Source organism: Oryza sativa, chromosome 7 (assembly GCF_034140825.1).
Source record: "Oryza sativa Japonica Group chromosome 7, ASM3414082v1".
In the NCBI taxonomy this organism is placed as follows: domain Eukaryota; kingdom Viridiplantae; phylum Streptophyta; class Magnoliopsida; order Poales; family Poaceae; genus Oryza; species Oryza sativa.
In genome coordinates, this window is record NC_089041.1 from 24,483,629 (window position 1) to 24,502,812 (window position 19,184).

Sequence of the window (19,184 nt, forward strand, 5' to 3'; positions counted from 1 at the left end):
AAAGTGTACTAAGATACAAATCTTCATAAAGTGTGCAAGTCAATGCAACTACTTAATCTCCAATGTACCCTGCAAAATGTGGCAAAGAAAGGCACCATGCAATAGCCAAAATTAGCACTCACTTTCTCCCTATTTTTGATCTGAGCGGTCAGTTTGAGACAGATAATTGAGCGGGTTGTTGCTGTGAATTATTTAATAAATTATAGAAACAAATTAAATAATTTAATAAATAAACTTACGAAATAACTTAAAATAAATTGTTTAAGAAATATAGTAGATATATTTTAAAAAATAAAATCTATTTTATAAAGTGTGGAGCAAATAATTCGTTTCACTAATCCGGTAAATAATCTGAAAAAACTAATACTTGGCTACTGGCTACTTCAAATGACTCCATGATGCACAAATCAATATGTAACATGATTTTGCTTTCCCGTAAATTGCTATGCGGAATTTCATCTTTATTTTTTTTTACTCTCAAGAAGGTGCCAAATTATAGCGGAATTTCATCTTTGTTTTTTCACTCCCAAGAAGATGCTGAATTATCTTTTCCAACATATCAAAATTCAACAGAGTGTGACATCCGTACACGGCAGTTAGCGACCTCGTTTAAAGAAAACTAAGCTGATATGATCACGCTGTTGATTCCACTTTATCCTAGATTTTTTATACGATCTGTATGCTATATGTCTTGACCCTAGAGACTGATGTCTGTACAACTAAACTAAAGTTAAGCCATTGTTTCTTGGGTTAGAAAAACAAGATTAGTTGTTAGTACTGGGCTGGTGTGCTTCTTTGTCCTTTGCTGTTGGTGTCCTCCTTGGAGCTACTTGCAACCCTTCCATAGGCTCACAGAGATCTACAAATATAAGTATAAACAAACAGATTAATTAGCTGCAAATTAGTGAACACAGTGTATAGTGGTATGATATCTCAGAGGATATGGTATCTTGTGGGGGCAATCTGAGCTTGTGAATTGTGATAAAAGGAATGCTCCTGCAAAATGTCAAGATTACATGATTAGAACCATAATGAACCAAAATGATCACAAGGACAGAGGAAAAACAGTGCTAATCAACTCTGAATTTACAAAGGAAAACTTTGGAAAAGCTGCGCGTGACATTACATATGGATCGCCTCATTTCAGCTACTCATTTTGCCTGCCCTTTTAGCCAGGATGCAAATAGCCCCATGATGAAGTCACCATAACCAGTTGAATGATCCTTAAGCAAAGAATCATCCTCGCTATGATTGCTCATACAATGTACTCCAGATTTATAGTATTAGAATATGTTAAATCCCACCAAAATCTCTTATATTACATGACAGAGGGAGTAGTAGTATAACTTTTTGTGTACCTCGTGAATCGTGCATCCTCAATCAACAACATACTACTAGTACTTTGTTGTGCACACAAAGCATTAAGCATCCACGCATGTGAAGTTGTGGACCTGACCATGAACTGCACGAGCACGAGATACAATTGCATTGCTTCAAGAAATTGATGAACAGCTTTTGCTTCAGGGGACACAATCAACCGTGCAGAAATGGTGAGGATCAGAAATGGCAAGAAGGAAAAATAGAAAATGCAATGCAAGCATACTGATCTTAGCTAAGCCAAACAGGTTGGAAACATATACAGCAAGCAGGGCCTACTTGATTGTGAAAGGAAAAGGTAAATTAGTTATTGATAAATACTATTGCAAAGGGCCCTTGCCGTTAATCAATTGGGAATCTTGTGTCATGTGGCAATTTAATATCAACCTACTCCTCTCAATCATTTGAGGAGGAAGAGAAAAAAATGTGAAGTGCCTCACATATCCTATCCACAAAAGTGCTACTGTTGTAGTGTCCTGATAAACTGAAGCAAAATGCCACATTCCCACTAGTAGGCTGGGCATCAACCTAACCATATTAATTAACTGGAAATAGTGTATCATGGCCACATGTATTATCAACATCTAGTCTCTGTTCTTTACTGCCCCCCTGGTATCTTCAGTTCTTTACCTGTCTTTAGGGCTTGGCATTTGGTAAGATAGTACCAAACCTTTGTGATGTGATCACTTGTGTTGTGAGACAGCCACTGTGTGACATCCATCCAAAGAGCTTAAAAAAAAAGTTGGCTCGTGACTTTTTATGGCGAGCAACTTCTTTGGTTTGGTTTACTTTTGTTTGGATGGATTTCAGATTTTCAATGGAGAGTTGAGCACATGTGGTTGGACTTTGATTTGGCAATTGGGAACAATGTAATAACTGATACTACATTGCTGATTGTTGCTGGCGATACAAGACAATGGAGTGTACTCACCTGTGACCTACCTGCCTCTGCAAGTCTGCATGACGGGTTCACCTAAATCCATTGTCCTCTTGCGGCTTGTTTCAGTGGAGGGGGAGATGAGCAGCAATGCAGATGCCGCCATGGACCCGTTCTGACACCGGCCGTTCGTCTCATCTCCCGAGGACGCCTTTCTACCGCTTCCGCTAATCCGCGCTTTGTTTGGGGATTTAAGAGAATGGAATCTAGATTAGGTTTAACGCAAGCAGTTCATCGAATCATCAGCGATCGGTAATTCAGTAGTACTAGTAGTATACACTAGCCCTAGCCCGATCTGGGGAATCGTAAAATGCGGGTGGAATTACCTGGAGGTGGGTGGCGTGGGTCGTCGCCGATGCGGCGGCGCATGCGGGCGAGGTCGGCGCGGCTCACCGGAATGCTCCGTCGCCGCCGCAGCGGGTGGCTATGGTGGCCGCATGGCCGGGGAGGACGCCGGAGAATCCCGAAAAATATATTTAGGTTTATATACATGTGTGAAAAAGATTGGCATAACTACCTCCACCCTATAACGGGGGCGCGGGACCACACTTCCATTCCGCGGGACCAGCGGTCACGCAGGATGGACGTGCGGCACCGCCTCGCTCTTACAGCCCAGAGAGCGGCACCGAGGTGGCACGTGGGCCGAAACAGTCCCAAGGCGGTCCCATATACCCCTGTTATGTGGTGGAGGTATATTTGTGTAAATCTTTTTCTGTATAAACGTAAAATATTAAAAAAAAAAGTATATTTCCAAATTTTTCTACTTCTAACTTTTTACGAAAAGGCCCTCCTACTATATCTTATTGTCGTTCGTGTGCAGCTCAGTACCTGGTTCCCACCTCGGTTGTCAGCAACTCAGCACCCTGATCAGTGGATCACGCATAGGCGGCTCAGATGGAGCAATGAGAACATGGTGCACATTTCTGAAAGAACCCTTTTATTAACGAGAAAATTGCATATCTACCATCGCATAAGAGGGGATTCGCTCAAATACCATCACTTAGATGAGCTTCGCTAGAATACCACCCCTAACCAGGATATCTTTGCCAAAATAGCATTCCGGACAAAAATGCCCCAATTTCTTCTTCCTCCTTCGTTCCGTGCTTGAAGAATTTGCCGGCGGCCATCGCCGGTTTCACCGGCGCGCCAGCGGAGGTGAGGAATCGGGGCGAGATCATCGTCGGCAGTGAGTCGGGGTGGGCTGGCGGTCGAGATGACGCAAGCGACGTCAACGCGAGACGGATCCTGGGTGCTACCCCCTCTCCCGACGCGAGCTACCGGCGACCGAGACGACGTGAGCGACGACGGCCATGGACGGCGTGGGCAGGCATAGACACGACCACCGTCGCCGCGCGGAGCGAGCGGATGGCGGGGATCGTGGTAGGACGAGCTTGCTGGAGATGGGAGGTGGTGCGGATGTCCTCGTCGCCCTGGGACCACGCTGACGAGTGCCTGCACCTTCACTTCATCCTCCCCCGCGTGCTCACGTGGCGGCGCTGCCGGAGCTGCTCGCCGCGCCTTGACGCCGCCGCCGCCGTTTTCTTGTTCCGGAGTTGGAAGAGGTAGAGGTAAGGGTATTTCTATCCATGATGGTATTTTGGCTAAGGTGAATTAGTTGACGATGGTATTCTAGCGAAGCGCAATTAAACGATGGTATTTGAGCGAATCCCCTCTTATGCCATGGTAGATATGCCATTTTCTCTTTATTAATAAAGTGCCTATTCATTTTGTTGCCGCTTACAACCCTAACAAACTGAACATATATTTTACCAACCCTACCAAAATTTGATGATTTTAAAAGTTTTCACACTTAAAAAATCTACCAAAATTTAGTAAGGCTTCAAACCAGACATATACAATGCTACCAACCCTAAAATGTGTCAAAATTTGGCATTACCAAATTTTAATAGGGTTAAAAGTGGCTACAAAATAAGTACTTAAGACGGACCTTGTACGATCGCTAGAAGTGGTGGCGAGCCGACCTACCGATAAAGTTTTCAGTAATAGGATCATCAAGTTATTCTGATTGCAGGCATCGTCCTCCCATTGCTGCAGCCTGTCCAGGTTTCCCAAACCGCCGGGGCCGGGGTTACCGCGCCCCGGCGGTAAGCACGGTTACCGTGCAGTAACCGTGGTAACCGCGAAAAACCGTATAAAACCATGTAAAATTTATCAAAAATTTAAATTATTTTTAAATTTATTTGAATTTAAGGAGGTTACCGCGGTATTTATATTACCGTACCCCGCGATAAGCCCGGTAACCGCGCCGTAAGGTAAACCCTCACCAGTGGCGAAGAAGGTCAGCACGAGATACATATACTCTGCAGTACGGCTGATGCAGTAGCAGTGGCTGATATATAGGTCCCGGCTACACGTCAATGTCTGCTACTGCATCAGTAATACTGTAGACAATCCACACTGGTCAGCATGAGCTCCCCTGCTTCTCTCACGCCACTTCTTGTTGTACTAATGCGTATTGTTCATTTCTACATGGTTGTTTGTCTGACAGTTTAATGCACCATTACCATTGCTCTGTTTGTAAATACTACCTATGTCCGAGAATATTAAGGATTTTGCCTATATAATTACATGAGCAAAATCTCTTGTATTTTGGAAGGCGGTAGTAATTATTATTTAGAGTTCCTTTCGAACTCAGAATTCTCAAAACACACAAATAGGAAATACGCATGATTCAAATGTTATCACACCTCGAATCCTAAGAAATGAAAACACAAGAAACTGTTTGGATGGAGCACAAAGAAAACATATGATTTAGAAGTAAGATAGACACAAAGGAAAATTTCCAAGAGCTTGAAGATCATGTTAAGAATCTGTCGAGGGAAGATCCTCAATAGCGGGGAATCGTGAGACCCCCCATTTGTGAGTTCGGCCGGGGGCGGAGGCTCGTCTCTCGGAAATCACTCGCTCGTCCCTAAGATTACCGGCAAGCTTGCACGCAGTCGGATTATACAGGTTCGAGCCGCTATGGAGCGTAACACCCTACTCCTGTATTTGGGATTATGGATGAGTTTTACAAAGGTTTCTTCACTCTAGAAAGCGCGCTCGCTTCCTCTCTTCTGGAGTTCAGGTTTTCTGGGCGTCGTCCCCTTGTCTCAGTGGGCAGGGTCCTCCTTTTATAGCTCAAGGGGATACCACATGCGCCGCCTCTACCTACCCTCTCTCGGAGGGGGATCCTACTCCACTTTTCCTGGGCTTTAAACCGTGCCTTCTCCCGGAAGCTAAGCAACAACCGGTTCTCGAGTGGAACCCGACGCCGCCCCCCGCCTGACACGGGGGACAGCCCTGTCATTCCCTCATAAATGAACGATGACTTGCGACAGCCCTTCCTCGAGTGACGCTCGGACGTGACGGGTCATACCCACCCCCACTCCACCGGGAACAAGGGGGACGTGAGGACATGGTTGCCCTATCCATCGGATGTGACGGTGACAGGCCGGTCACAGACCGGTCACATCCGTTGGACAGAGGTTAGCTAGGCGCGCCGCACGTCTGCCCTTACCGCATTAAATGCGGTGAGAGACAGTTGGGGCGTCGCACATTTATGGCTGTTCAGCCTGTGCTCCCCTCTCGCTCTCTCCCTCCGCCGCGTGGCAGCCGGGTGAGGGCCTCGGGGCGAAGCCGCGGGATAGCCCGAGGGGGTGACGCCATGCCCCGAGGCCCTCCCTCCCCCCCTCCCCCCGCCGCTTCCATGACTCACGTGAAGCGTGAATGGGGCTAACTTGCAGAGTCACGTGGCCGGAGGGAAAGTAATTCCCCTCTACTTCACATACCCCCGAGTCCATATCTCCGACAGTAGCCCCCGGCGCTATATCGGATATCGATTTCCTGAGATCGTTCTGACATGGCGCCTCACGACTTCTCGAGCTGGGGTTGTGGGCCCGGCAGGGAATCCAAAAGGATATGGCCGCGTGGCCAGGTTGGCGTGCCAACCATAACAACGGTTTGACCGCCACTGACCGCGCTCATGATGAAGATGCTTGAGGCGCGATAACCGGGGGGGGTCAGTCAGACCACGCCTCGATTCTCTCGCTCGCTACTCCTGCGGCGGTAGTGGTGACGGTTTGCTCAACCTGCGCTCATGGCCATTGCGCACTCCACCTCGAGTGTGCCACTAACAGACGCACTAAAGGCGGGAGCGGATACAACAGGCGATGTGATGAGTGGGCGCAGGATGCGAAGAGACAAATGCGGGCGTGAGAATCGTGGGGGCAAGTATGGGAGCGCGAAACGAGGAGGCGAGCGCGGATGAGGCGAGGATAAAAGGGGGCGGAGGCGGAGACTCTGCCCCCTTCCCTTCGCCAACCGCCCACTCGTCCTTTCGCTTCTCGAACCCTAACATTCTCGCCACCCCATTCCGTCTCGCGCCCCATGCTCTCCGCCACCTCTCCGCCGGTTGCCATGGCCCAAGACACCGGTGACGCAGTGCTCCCTTCCTCCCGCATCACAACAGACAGGCACCTTAGCCTTCCCCGCAAGATCATGTCGGACGGTGCCGTCATGCGGGCGGGAGAGTCGCGGCCGCGGCCGTGATATCCGGAGCGATCCGTGCACCTCTTGTCCTTCGCCATGACGGGCTTGATTCCACCGTTCTCCAGATTTTTCCATGAGGTTCTGGATTTCTACGAAATTCATGCCTTGCATCTCGCACCCAATGCCGTGATGACGCTGGCCATCTTCGCGCATTTGTGCGAGATGTTCATTAGGGTGCGACCGACGATGCGGTTGTTCCAGGCCTTCTTCATCCCGCAGCTGCTGCAAGGCGCGGTGGTGGGGGGATGCTACTTCCAGCCTAAACCCAGCTGTAGAGCTGCCTAAATATAACTGGAGTTGAGTCTGGAATGGAGTTGTAGAGCTGCCTAAACCTAGCTCCACAACTCTAATACATTTTGTAAGAAAGCTCCACCCAACTCCACTCTTAGTTTTGGTGGAGCTGAAACTGTTTAGCTGAGCTCTATGAGGGGTGGAGCTAGAGCTGTGCCAAACAAGCCCACAGTAATTAGGGAAGCTAATGCAGCACAGATGAGGTGACTGCGCCAGCAAGGGTGAAATTTAGCTCATCGAGTCACAACTCAACGACACAAGGCTATGATCATGGAAAAGCTGCTGCATTCACTAATTATGAAAACCTTGGTACATTCACTACAAAAAAAAATATTCGTGAAGCACACGCATGTTTACATCTCGTATAGATCCCAGCTACAATTTCTCCGCCCCACATGGTTTCCCTACCCTTTCCCTGTTCCTATTTGTACAATTTCTACCTACCTACTACGATACTACGAGGCTCTACTCCTGAAGCATTGGCTGCACTTGGCCACTGGGGTTAGAAAGAATGGACAAGTAACATAAAAAACAAAGGAAAAAACGAATGATGTTAGCTTTGCTGTTAGTGTTAGTTCTTTACAGCAGTCAGAAGTTGCCACTGGGCGGCCCTGCTGGCCGAAGAGAAAAAAACCGGCCATCGCTAGTGCGAACTGCAATAAGAAAAAAAAAAACTTGTCAGAAAATTATACGATTCATTTATCAATGTATTGTTAAGCAACAGACACATGTGGCATTACCGTAAAGGGCGTCATGTACAGTTGCTATGGTGCAGCCATGCTGTTTCCATTGATGGCTGCATCATTTACACAACTTTTCTTGCCCTCCCCGTGCATCGAGCAGGTCATGCATTCGCCCAGCATGCAGATCATAAGCGCAACAACAGAGTTGGTCGTGGAGATCAACCTACATCTTTTCCTCGTCTGCTTGCAGCTCTTGTTTTAGTATCTGGCGTTTGTTTCACTTGCCGGCTTGGATTTGATGGTTTAGAGTCCTGTGAGCAGATTTTGAATTTTATAAATACGATGGATATAAGAGGTTGGCTGAAGTTGCCAAAGATACAGGTCAAGGATCAATACATTTTTACTAGCCAACTGTGCTTTAGACTTTTCTGCTTCTGCCTCTTTTTCAGCCCTTTTCTTATCGAGCTCAGCTTGCTTGCGGTTCTCTTCATGTGCTTTCCGAAACATTGTTACAAATGTTAAGAGGGTGGAGATAACTGCAACATCATGATCAACATAAGAGTTAAGCAACATACCAAAACAAGCAAACACATATGTTGATGATAAAAAATGCAGAAATAAGATATGCTCAATCAGCTGCAAACTACAGAAAATGATTTATCCTAAATTGTTTCTTTGCAAGGTATTACATATTTATGGGTTGAAATATTTTAAATAAGAATGATTTTCATGATAATGTGTTTGTGCTTATAGTGGGGGGTGCTCACACGACTGACAGTATCTTGATCCTTGACAGGTACTCGGAAAAAGAAAATGCTGAATGCACAACCTTAGAAATAAGTCACATTGATCATAAAAATTCTTACCTTGCTCAAAAGGGCAGCGTACAGGATCTTCGCCGAAATATTTAATCAGTGCATCAGCCTTTTTTCCCTGACAAAATAATGCAACAAATAATCAAGGCCAGAAGGAATGTGGGTTAATAGCATGCATTCCTCTTCATATAAGAAAACAAAAACATACCACTTCAGAAAATAATGAAGACAAAGATTGCACATCAGCTCCAGCATTGTCAGTGAATTCTTTCAGTTTCTGAACAGTGCAAACAATACCGATTTAGAACTAACGGGATTTTTACTCTTCAGCTTTACACAAATAGAAAGTAACTTTTAAATCAGGTTCACATGTCAGATTGATTGAAACAACGGGTTTATCAGTAACCCATGTATATATATCAGACGTGTACATCTGTCTTGAGTAACAGGTGTATCACCAATAGAGGCTCTTTTACTATTGTATATTAGATTCTCATTTGGGCATGTCCCAGTAAAATTGATGTAATGCTGTCTGAGAAGCACATCCAGATGACAATCATAAAACAAGCACATGAAAAAACTGTTAACAAGCCTGGATAACGTTTTTGTAGAATTTCTGGGGAAGAAATTACTAATTTTAGTCCACATAGCAGGTAGTGTAATCCACTAAAAGGAACCAACTTAATATTTAAATACGTCAGAAATAAGTCAAAATGGGGTAGATCCTTGACCTCACGAAAAATCTCTGATACTGGACCATCACTTTCTGAAGCATTATACTCGAGCTGAACCTTTTCCAGCCCTTTACTAACCGCTTGCATTTCTTCTGCCAGCATTTTTAGTTGTATCTGTTCAGGAAAACACCGATTAGAACAGCATATACATATCGAAAGTAAATAAATTATATATGCTACAAGATTGATAGAATAGTAAAAGAAAACTCAAACCTTTGATGTAGCTTCTAAACTAACAAGATCCATGTAGAAGTCCAGAAGCTGTGATGATTTTGCAGCAAGTACCTGATATTACATTTTCTTTTGTTAGGGTGTACGCAAGATAGATACTGATGTAAAATCATTTCAACTCAAGCAAATGTGAACTTAACCAGGACTATAAAGAAGTTATGGCCAGATACTCAAACTATAAGTCATCGTAGAATATAGTAATATAACCTTGTTACAGAATAAATTAAGTGGAAGTGCATCATTGTATATATATTTGCTTACAACATGACATGCAAATCATGAACTCACAGTTTCCACCATCAAATAAATTGACTTCAGGGTCCTGATTTGAATAAAATTATTTGATGCAGTCCAAACTTGATTTACAGTTAAGCAGGTAAACTATTGGTGAAAAGCTACCATGTTCACTTTCGACAACCTAGCGGAACAGGAATTGTTTAAGGCGTACCTTGCAGAGGTAGTGCATAAGTGTCATTTTATTATTTGTTGCTCGGGTATCTGTTAGTTTTAGAAGACTGTCCAACCGGAAGCCAACTGCAGCACCTGTAAGCAAACCAACAAATGTGAAACTATCCAAGAACAGTACTAATAGTCTAATATATAACCAATTAACTAAAGAAAATCAAAAGGATGCCCCAGTGTAAAGAAACAACTGAACTAACAAACAATTTGAATGTTACCAAATGTGTAACCTATCATTATGAACTCTAGAAGAACGAGAAAAGCCATCAGTAGCCCTACATACTCCTGTATTTGTGGTGGTGATAATTGATTTAAATTAGAAACATCGGTCGCATTACTATGGGTTTTTCAGAAACTAGGATGTTGCCTATACTCCAAAAGAAAGGGAGGAATTATCAGCCTAAATTGATTATTCATTCTTCCTAGGATGCACAATCTTTTTGTTCCAACAAAAACACCGTGCCTATTTTTTTTTCTCAAATATGCAGGAGAACTGCATATCATTGCATTAAGGAGAGAATATTTACAAGACTCAACACACATGCCCCCACTTCCTCACAATGATTTTAAAAATACACCACAAACAAACAACAAAAGAAAAAGAAAAAAGAACTTGTGGGAAAGATTCCTATTTTAGAGATTAAACATGTTGCAGGAAAACTTCAATGTCAATCTCTTCATTTCTGCCTAGCAAGAAGCCAGTAAAATTGCAGAGCTGGTAGACATAAATGCAGCTGCATTTCATATGCCAACGAATAACTAAAGATAATGTGACCAACTAAATTGAGTGTAACAGAGAAAATGCAGTTGTTGTACCTCTAGCAGTACCCTGGTTCAATGTATTCCCAAGGAGGAGAATTTTCTTCATGATTTCTTTTAACTTGAGAGAACTTCGAATCTGATGATGCAGATATTTTTTAGAAAACAGGAATTCGACTTAGTATAAATTACATAAGAAGCAATATTGATTGCTAAAAAACTAATCCCGATTATAAATGAACCTCATCACATGAAGAGTCTATGGTGTTCAAACTTTTTCGAAGATCTGCGACTTGCGAACCAAACTGGATCTTGAAGGAGAACACCCGCAGTTTTGACTCCATTCGTGGCACTTTCATCAATTCTAGGAAGAACTGCAGCAGGAAAATAATTGTTTAATGCATACGGATCTACCAAGCTGGCATAAACGTATAACACCTGAGACCATTTTGCTTTAAAAACTCAAAATGTAAAAGGTAATGTCTTTAGTGAATGTGGACTGACCAGGCCATCAAATACTTGCAAGGCCAAGCAACGAAAATAAACAAATAACTAATTGGTTGATTGGTACTCCCTCCGTTTCATATTATAAGTCGATTTGACTTTAGTTTGACTAAGTTTATAGAAAAATATAGCAACATCTTCAACACAAAAAAAATATTATCAAAATATATTCAATGTTACATTTAATGAAACTAATTTGGTGTTAGAGATGTTGCTAAATTTTTCTATAAACTTGATCAAACCTAAAGAAGTTTGACTAGGAAAAAAGTCAAAGCGACTTATAATATGAAACGGAGAGAGTAGAAGTTATTTAGTTGTCGTCTTATCCAAAGCACTATTTCTTAGGCTTATCTATTTAAGAGGTAGGAGATTCGTTCATGAATTTAGCCTCTGCTCCTTCCATCTATCTCTGTAGATGTTCCATTCTTCTATTGTGCACCTTTATACTCTCGTGCCAGTTATCCTTAAACCATGCCCATTCATTTTAGAAGTAAGAGCTAAACAAAGTTTCCCCCCACCCTATTTCCTACACTCTTAACAAAAATTTAGCCTCTGCTCACTATGCCATCTATATCTGCTGTGTTCAGCTTTTCTCTAGCTATAGTGCCATTTTTCTCCTATGCCAAATTGCCAGTTTATTATCGAGCCATATCATACGGCCTCTTCTACACAGTATCCACCCTGTTTTGAGTTGATGTTAAAAACAGGGATATTAGTTATCAAGCAGAGGAACCAGAAGACTGTTTTATGTACATTTAAACTCTGACCATTGTGTTTCATTCTAAAATTGCCAAAATCTCCAATTAAGACCCAAAAAATGTGTTTTTATGTGTGCTGACAGGACTAATATATAATAAAGCACAATGGGCAAATATTCTAATTCCAGTAACAATGGGCAAATATTCTAATTCCACTAGATGACTAGATGGCAAATAACCATTACCTGTTCGCATTTACCCAGATTTTCCTTATCTCCAGTGTAATTCTGGAAAAAAACGAGACAGTAAGCCAACATAGTTTTCAGATGAGATCACAACAAGGCCAAACATTGTATTACCTTGAGAAGTTCCATTTCTTCTTTTGTAGGACAGAACTTTATGAGATTCTCCACTTGATCAACATCCAAGGTAGATTGGTCCAGTGCCAAAGCCGCACTCTAGAGAAAATTTAAGCCATTAAGATATAAAAAATCAATCATGTTACCATTATCTTTGCTTGTTTTATAAGATAATTACCACCAAATCTGGCAGTGGCATCTTCACTTTTGTCAGCATGATCTCTGTGTTGTTTGCCCTCCTCAACTCAATCTAATCACATAAAAGTGTTAAGACTATTGTAACATGGTCATTTACAAAGTCTAATAAATACAGGTTCTTGAGACTGTTTGCATAGTTTTGTGATATGATAATGAGATCATGTAACACATTTGTCATAACTTAAATGTCCAACAAATCTAGTGTCTTTCTGACCTTGATCACTGATACAAATTAGAAAGGAAATTAAAATTAGCATGTACTTACTAGGTGAACTTTTTCTGGCTTTGAACCAAGCGATTTTCTACGTGAATCAGATTTAGAGCTGTCATTCGGTTTTGGAACAGCTGCTGGAAAAAGGCTTTCCAGCTCTGACAAATCAAACTCCGAAACACTGCAGAAAAGAAATTGACAAACATTAAGGCAAAACCTAGTAAAAAAGCATCACAAATATTGAGCCAGTCTTTGTGGAGTAGATTGTACGAGATTATTAGCAACTGAATTGTAGAAAATTCAATGCTACAATCATGACACCAAATTATTTACAAATCCTGGATGAAGCCTTACAGCAATCAGCCAATCACATCATTGAAATTTATGTGCATATATCAATAAGCATGGTCAAATGGAGGAAGAATTTTAATCAAAAGGATATACCTCTGTGAGTCATCATTTCGCTGTAATTCTTCCCATAGACTTCCTTGCAAAGCTCTAGTCACCTTGATCCAATGTAATGGCTTTAAAGTTGATTTACGTGCAGCTGCAGCCCCAAAACCTGATCCTGAAGCACGTACCACCCCACGCCCTCTACCTATTAAACTACTAGGATTGCCTCCTGGAGGTGGTGGTGCTCCTGGTCCTCTAGGAGGAGGTGGTGCACGTCCACCAGGAGGTGGAGGTGGGGGAGGACCACCGAGCCTTCCCCCAGGGGCAGGCGGTGGTGGAGGTGCTCGCCCACCAGCTCCAGGTGGTGGCGGGGGAGGTGGAGCTCCAAGACGTGTGCTTGGAGGGGGTGGAGGAGGTGGAGCACTTGCACGGCCACCTGGAGGAGGAAGAGGTGGAGCACTTGGACGACCACCTGGAGGGGGTGGAGGTGGTGGAGGACCTGGGCGAGCACCTGGAGGTGGTGGAGGAGGTGGAGGACCTGGACGTGCACCTGGAGGTGGTGGTGGAGGTGGAGGGCTAGGGGGTGGAGGTGGGGAAGGTGGTGCTCCTGAACGTGTGATAGGCGGTGGTGGCGGTGGAGGAGGGGCATTAAAATGTGTTGTTGGAGGTGGTGGGGGCGGTGGCGGAGCATTAAAGCGTGCAGCTGGAAGTGGAGGTGGTGGTGGAGCATTAGAGTGTGAGATTGGCGGTGGTGGAGGAGGAGGTGGAACGGATCGTAACAAGGGCGGTGGTGGTGGCGGTGGAGGAGCACTTGAAAATGCTCGAGAGGATGGGGCTGAGGGAGGGGGAGGTGGCGGTGGCGGTGGAGGTGGGGGTGGGCATGGAGCACCAGAACTTGGTTTCAGTGGTGGAGGAGGTGGTGGCGGAGGTGGAGAAATAGCAGGAACAGTTGACCTTAGAGGCGGGGGAGGAGGTGCAGGTGGAGTATTCCCACCAACACCTGACCTAGGAGGTGGAGGAGGGGGTGGAGGAGGAGGGACAAAAGTTCGTGTTTGTGCTCCAAAAGACATAAGTGGAGGTGGAGGGGGAGGAGGAGGAATGCTTGACAAGCCTGATGAAGCTGGAGGAGGTGGCGGTGGCGGCAGTGGTGGTGGTGGTGGCGGCGGCGGTGGCTGCTGCTTTGTAGCTGATCCCATGTGCATTGATAAGGAACTTGAAGAAGCATAGGGTGGAGGTGGTGGAGGTGGAGGTGGAGGTGCAGCTTGAATTTTTGGCACAGCTTGTGCACCTGATGATACAAGAGGTGCATCTTTGCCAACATTGAATTTGTTATTTGTATGCATGGAATGGATAGCTAGTGCAGCTGGAGAACTATCATATCTAGATGGAGGATGAGATGGCCTATGCACAGAGGTAGTTTCAGATTCTTTATTGGGTGAAATCCATCTGCGTACTGTCTTAGGTTTGACTGCCTTTGGTTGTTCTTGCGATTGGTCACTATTGCCTAGCTTTTCTTCCAATAAAACTGCCTCAGGTGCATGGTCTACTGGCATCTTCTTTGAGGGCACAACTTTATCAGGTATTTGCCTTCTGTCACTGCTTATCCGTGGGCTCTTAGCCCTAGCTTCTATTTTACTTTGAGGAAGAGATATGCCAACATCCCGTCTGCCACCAGACTCTTCTCTCTTGGTTTTGATTTTTGTTGCTATTTCAGTGGCTGGTAGGACAACAATGCTACCCTGCACAGTGGTTTTCTTTAGAGATATGGCATCTTCAAGCCCAGATTTCAATTTAGTTTGCTCCATTTTGCTATCAGTTGTATCAGCAGCTTTAGCGACCTCCATCTTGTGATTTTTGTTATCTTGTGAGTCCACACTCTCGATAACAGATCTATCTAATTTAGGTGTAGTGCTCTCTTCATTGACAACATTTTTCACTTCCTGCGTTAGGTTTCCATTATCAACTATAGTTTTCTCTTCATAGATCACCAGCTCATTGTCCACGATTACTGTACTCTCGGTAATAATCTTGACATCAGCATTCTGCAGTGCTACATTTGGTATAGTTCCTAAGCGGGTATCCTCATCCACACTGGATAAAGTTCTAGGAGAGCTGAATCCAGTATAGTCCAAATTAGGGTATTTCAATATTTTTGCAGATTCGTCTGGTTGGCACTGAACTTCATCACTGCAACTTGGATCTATTGCGGTGACTAAAGTTTGTGCAATTACACCTTTCATGTCCTCCTTCTGACAGATGGATCCAAATTTGTGCCCCTCTGAATCTACAGAGGCAGCAACCACTTGTATGTCCTGCACAGCATTGTCGTCCTGGTCACTTCTGTTGCTTAATTTGGGCATCTCCTCATTCTCACACGCCTGCTGCAAACCTCCAGGGTTTCCCAAAATTTCTGCAGGTGCACTTACTGGTCTATCACTCATGCAACCTAAATTCTGGGAGATAACTATCTTCACATCCTCATCAGCCCTGTGCTTCTCTAGGCTTCCACTGTCTTCTCTTGATACTCCACCATCCAGTTCTGCATCACCTATTGATGTTCTGCCATCAGTCGACTGTGTTTCTGGATCTCTTCTAGCATCATGCCAATCCTCCTCTGCTTCATAAAACTCCTCTCCTGTATCTACTGAAGCAACATCAGTCTCATCTCCATCATCGTCTACCTCCTCCACGGTAGCAGCGGCAGGCTTGAAAGAACCAGGGTCTGAAAAGACTACCTGGTGCAGAAAAGGAATTCATTTTAGATTCATTGTCCATAGGAGACACTAAAGAAACTAAGTAAAAAGAGTAGCGTACAGGCAGCTGAATTTATTACCTCAGCTCGGAAGTCCCTTGGGAACTGATTATTAGAATTCCATGACACATCAATATCGTCACGATTCAGGCCAAGGATGTTGGATTGAATGAACGCAGTGTTGAACATGACCCTGAACATTATCTCCTCATGGTCAAGGTTATCACCAATATGAATGCACTCAAGAACAACATCTCCTTGAACACGGCAAAAAGCACCAACTTTTACTGGGACTTCCGCCTGCATTGCAACTATTCATCAGAGATGGTTCAGAATAAGGTAAATTATTTCATAACTTAGGAGTTAGCATTACCTGCCCATAACGCTGGAGATGTTTCTTGGTCTTTGGCATCTCATAAAGTACTTTGGCGCTCTTGTTACTAGAACTTGAATCTTGCCCATGTACACGCAAATATGGCCTACAGCCCCCTTCGGCATCAAACCTCGGAACAACGTGGAGAACTATTGAATCCAAGATGAGGGGTCGGCTAATAGGAGGCTTTTCTGGACCACTTCCTTGTCTTGTTATATAGTGCAAATATCTCATATGTGAAGACTGAGGATTCAAAGGAAAGAATTGTTGTATAAAGTCCCTACGGGCCTGTTTATAAACCATCTCTAGAGTTTTCTGCTCGCCAGTGTATGTTTTCCTATATAGCAGCAGTCCAGCCAACATGAATGCAAGCACGGGCCACCCCCCTCTTTCACAGTGCATCAAAAGCATGTTGTGCTGCCCTTCCACTGATAACCAATTTTCACAGGATTTCAAGAAATGATGGATCATCTCAAGCTGAAGCAGTGGGCATCCTTCATACTGCTGCGGGTAGTCCATGACAGTCATGTCATACTCAGACAGGATATCTGAAATCCGGCTCCTCTTGTCCCCAGACCAGAAATTGGACACCATGAAAGATGCATCCGGAAAGTAGTCCTGCAGCTGCGCAACAATGCCGCTCAAGTAATCCCTGTACTCATCCTCACCCATGGAATCAGTTGAGAAGCAGCAGTCGAACACTGAAACATGTGTTAATAGAAATTAGCCAGAACTGGTATAAGCAACTTTTCATCTTTCGACTAGAATTAAAGAAAAGGAAAGCACATCTAGCACTAAAAGGCTACCAGCATCCTGATTTTTCACACTGCAAGTGTGCTAAAATTCATATTTCCAGTTGAATTCAAGTATTTGATCCAAGTGGTTTCAATATAAAAGTACACCATTATAACCAAACATTAGATTCGCAGCAAGCAGAAATTAACCATATGAACATGCAAGCAGGATATGGTGGGTCTACGGCCGATTTAAGCCAAATGCAGCTGAGCCCAAAGCTTCCCGCAGAGCAAAACTCCACAATCACACAAGATTCATAGAAGGAAACAAATAAAGAAAAAATTAAGCCAAAATGCAGCTAAATCTAAGGCTTATTAAACACATGCAAACCCAGTATCAGACCAAATGCATGACCCAAAATCTAACTCAGAAATTACTAAATATAGCGCTTACGCCCTGCGCATGCCCTAAATTCCCGCTTAAATCAACACCCCAGTAAGCAAAACCTTCCCAAAATTCGAGCCCCCCAAGCACTCCAAAGCCACAAATCCCCCTCGGAACAAAAGGCTCCCCCGCAAATCTCACACCCCCACGGTCCCAATTCCACCCAGAGGCGAGGGCATTATACCATAGACGCGCTCGGAGATCTCGAGCAGCCGATCCGGCGTCTTCTTCAGGAAGAATTTGCGGAAGAGCGCCATCCTTCCCCTCCTCCTCCTCCCCCTTCTCCTCCGCCGCCGCCGCCGCCTCCGCCTCTCCTGCGCCCCCCTCGCCGGGCGAGCTGCTCTGACGCCTCACGCGGCCACCGATCGGCTCCGATCGGGGCGCCAAAGGCATGGGGGGCCCCACCCGCCCGCCGCCCGCCGGCGAGCTCAGCGGAGGAGGGCCCGCACCCACCTCCCCACCCGGGGATCTCGGGATCGACGCCCTCCCGCCGCCTAGGGTTCCCCCCGCGTCGGGGGCGCGCGCTCCCCGGCGGCAGCAGCAGCAGCGAGCGAGGGCGCGGTGGTGGTGGTGGTGGGCGTGGAGAGAGAGGGCACCGTGGGATTGGGACTTCGTTTCCTCTCTACTGCCTCCTCCTCCTCCTGCTCGCTTCGTTTGAACTCCACTTTAGTAAAATCTTTTTTTCCCCTTTCTTTCAGCTCCCCCCAAGTTTTTACTGCTTTTTTTTTCTTTTTCTAATCTGCTTCTCAATTTTTTTTCGCTGCCGCGGTGAATGTTTTTTCCCCCGGATAACAGTGACAGCGGTGAAGCCGCCGCGACGACGGATACTCTTGTGCCACTGCCATGCGGGGCCACTTAAAGTGGGGCCCAGCGTCAGTCACGTGGGGTAGGGGTGGGTTCGTTGCGAGGGTAGAGGAAGGCTGGACCTCGGCGGCTGTGTCGGTACGTGCGTGTCCGGGTTTTCATTTTCTTTTCTTTCTCTTTCGTTTTTTTTTTACTTGAGGGAGACGGGATCTCATCTGGTGAGATAGATTCTTTTACCGCCACCCCCCTAAGTTCGCGGGAAATGCGACTATTTTTGGGATTATCACGTGTTGCTGGTCATTTTCTTTACCGTTAATTTGTACTGGGAAGGAATTTAAGCGCAGCGCATGTTTGTCCATGCCAGTGATTAGCATTGACAGATGTTTTCTAGTAATAGATGATTTGTGAAATTGTTGGCATTATGTTATTTTCAGTAGGAAAAAATGATGATGGTGACAGCTGTGTCCTGGATGAACTGGGCTTTATTCATTGTGCTCTCATAAACGAGTGGAAGTGGAATTTTTATGAATTCAAGTGATCTGCTGTCTATAAGGAGAAAAAAAATAGCATGCGCAAAATGCACTCGGACTAATTGCTGTTATATTTGAAGTAATCATTAATACCCTCTCCTATCTAAAATACATAATAATCTTGTCCTGGATCACACACAAGGTAGTATAAACTTAGCTAGAGTGTTTTTTTTCCTTTTACACGAACTAGCTAGAGTGTTGCTACTTGATCTGCTTGTATGTCAAAAAAAACAAAAACAAAATAAAGAAAAAAATTAATGTAGCAGCATGCGAAGGAACCAAGAGGACGAAAATGTACATTGGATCCTATCCAACACAAAGAACCCATTCCAAAATGGGCCGT

General features: G+C 44.6%; 1 protein-coding gene and 2 long non-coding RNA genes across 3 annotated transcripts; 2 read left to right on the forward strand and 1 right to left on the reverse strand.

Annotated features, from left to right (window-relative positions):
- Window positions 1–3,385: 3,385 nt before the first annotated feature.
- LOC136357244 (uncharacterized) lies at window positions 3,386–9,115 on the forward strand. The gene is made up of 2 exons (XR_010742442.1): window positions 3,386–3,882; window positions 8,636–9,115. It is a non-coding gene; the product is annotated as an uncharacterized lncRNA (long non-coding RNA).
- LOC4343793 (formin-like protein 5) lies at window positions 7,423–18,166 on the reverse strand. Its single transcript, NM_001422251.1, has 18 exons — window positions 17,692–18,166; window positions 16,329–17,029; window positions 16,037–16,255; window positions 13,255–15,938; window positions 12,865–12,991; window positions 12,580–12,651; window positions 12,402–12,500; window positions 12,288–12,329; window positions 11,083–11,214; window positions 10,898–10,979; window positions 10,068–10,162; window positions 9,602–9,673; window positions 9,386–9,502; window positions 8,863–8,931; window positions 8,706–8,772; window positions 8,236–8,375; window positions 7,897–8,150; window positions 7,423–7,809 (listed from the first exon to the last, which is right to left on the reverse strand). Exons 1-17 carry the CDS (start codon window positions 17,762–17,764, stop codon window positions 8,058–8,060), a joined length of 4,884 nt encoding a protein of 1,627 aa, NP_001409180.1. The 5' UTR covers window positions 17,765–18,166; the 3' UTR covers window positions 7,423–7,809; window positions 7,897–8,057.
- LOC136357243 (uncharacterized) lies at window positions 17,737–18,782 on the forward strand. Its single transcript, XR_010742441.1, has 2 exons — window positions 17,737–18,176; window positions 18,303–18,782. It is a non-coding gene; the product is annotated as an uncharacterized lncRNA (long non-coding RNA).
- Window positions 18,783–19,184: the final 402 nt, after the last annotated feature.